The sequence below is a fragment of the Saprolegnia diclina genome (genome assembly GCF_000281045.1).
Source record: "Saprolegnia diclina VS20 unplaced genomic scaffold supercont1.54, whole genome shotgun sequence".
NCBI lineage: Eukaryota > Oomycota > Saprolegniomycetes > Saprolegniales > Saprolegniaceae > Saprolegnia > Saprolegnia diclina.
Genome location: NW_008246121.1, coordinates 338,484 through 340,379, shown reverse-complemented (window position 1 = coordinate 340,379; position 1,896 = coordinate 338,484). Strand labels below are relative to the sequence as shown.

Genomic DNA, 1,896 nt, shown 5'->3' with positions numbered 1-1,896 from the left:
GTCATATCGTCGCCTCTCATCCCTTGACCTCATCACCACGCACGTGCGATGGTCGATCCAAACGTGAGTTCGCATTCCCATTTTTCCATCGCAGCTTCCAAGCACACATGCCAACGACGACACCCAAGGACAGCGAGCCGTACGCATCCGTGACCGAGGCACCGCCGGTGTCGCGGTCTTCGCGCGTACTTTCTGGCGTCTTTCACACGATGGCTGCGCTCGCCGCGCTCTACTGTTTTCTCTTCGCTATCAAGCTTCTCGGTGACTCGCTCTCACTGCTCTTTGGCTGCAACACAAAGGCGGCTTTTGGATTCACTGACAATGCGATCGTCGGGCTCATGGTCGGCATGGTCTTTACGGCGATTTTGCAGTCGTCGAGTACCGTGACGTCGATCACAGTCGCACTCGTCGGTGCCGGTGGCCTCAGCGTCCGGCAGTCGGTGCCCATTACCATGGGCGCCAATATTGGCACGTGCCTCACGTCGACGATCGTCGCGTTTGCCCAAGTCGGCGACCGAGCGCAGTTTGAACGGGCGTTGGCCGCCGGTACGATCCACGATTTTTACAACATTTGCACCGTCCTTGTGCTCTTCCCCCTCGAGATGCTCTTGCATCCGCTCGAGCATCTCGCCGTAGCTATGACCGGTGGGAGCACGGGGTCATTTTTCTCATCGCCCATCGATGGGATCATCAGCCCGCTCTACAAGCTGCTGCTCTCGGTCGATAAAAATATGATCGAAGGCGTCACGGCCGGGACGATTGCGTGTCATGACGCGTCCTTTCTCAAAGGCGGAGCGTTCTACGCCGCGTACATCGACGGGTCGCTCTCGAGTGCTGCGATTGGAGGCATTTGCCTCGGGCTCGGGCTCGTGCTGTTGATTGGCTCGCTGCTGGTGCTCGTCAAGACGCTGCAAGCGCTTCTCCGCGGGTCGGCTCAAGCCATCATCCAGCGCGTCCTCAACTGGAACGGCTACCTCAACATTGGTATTGGTGCGCTCATTACGTTTTGTGTCCAGTCGTCGTCGATCGTGACGTCGACGCTGACACCGATGGCCGGCCTCGGTGTCATTTCGCTCGAGCAAATGTACCCGCTCGTGATTGGCGCCAACCTCGGCACGACAGTCACAGCGCTCTTGGCGTCGCTGGTGACCGGGTCGCCGGACGCGGTCGCTGTCGCGCTGACCCACTTTTGGTTCAACGTCTTTGGCATGCTCCTCTTTTATCCGCTTCCGATCATGCGCACGCCCATCTTTGCGGCGGCGCGGGCGCTCGGGTATGCGAGTGCGCGGTTTCCGCTTGTCGCGGGGTACTTTCTTGGCGGCCTCTTTGTGCTGGTGCCCGCGATCGCGCTGGGACTGACGTTCTTGTACAATGGATCACTCGGTATGGTGCTCGCAGCAATCGGTCTCACGGTTCTCTTGGTCCTCTCGATGGCCTGGACCGTCTACTGGTATCTACGCAAGGACGGTCGCGCGCGCTGGCTGGCCTTTCTGGACGAGAAAAGCAAGCTCCAAGATGAGAAGATTGCGCGCCAAACCAGTGACAATGTATAGTGTGATGAATGCCATTGTGAATATATATTCGAGACGTATGAATTATGTGTATATTACATCGGACGATTGTGATGATGGGTACTGCGATGCGTTGTCCGAAAAAATGGCTCCGACTCTATTATAATAGGTGCTAAAGTTGCTAACCCAACGCCTGAATGCGTGGGAGTTAGCACTTGGTCGTTGGGAGTGAGCTGCGTACGGAGAGATCCATTCCGTGGTGGACCCCACTCACCGAGTCCTAGCTCGCGCGAGGTCGTACGCAGTACGCAGTGCGACGCTCGCAACGTAAACTCATATCTTCAAGTTACAAAATAAACCACCAATGCGGCGTTGCCAAGTACGC

At 57.2% G+C, this 1,896-nt stretch overlaps 1 protein-coding gene across 1 annotated transcript; it reads left to right on the top strand.

The window, feature by feature from the left end:
• Nucleotides 1–107: 107 nt before the first annotated feature.
• Nucleotides 108–1,553, top strand: SDRG_13002 (hypothetical protein; the record flags this gene model as incomplete). Its single annotated transcript, XM_008619085.1, has 1 exon — nt 108–1,553. The coding sequence occupies one exon, from the start codon at nt 108–110 to the stop codon at nt 1,551–1,553; it is 1,446 nt and encodes a 481-aa protein (XP_008617307.1).
• Nucleotides 1,554–1,896: the final 343 nt, after the last annotated feature.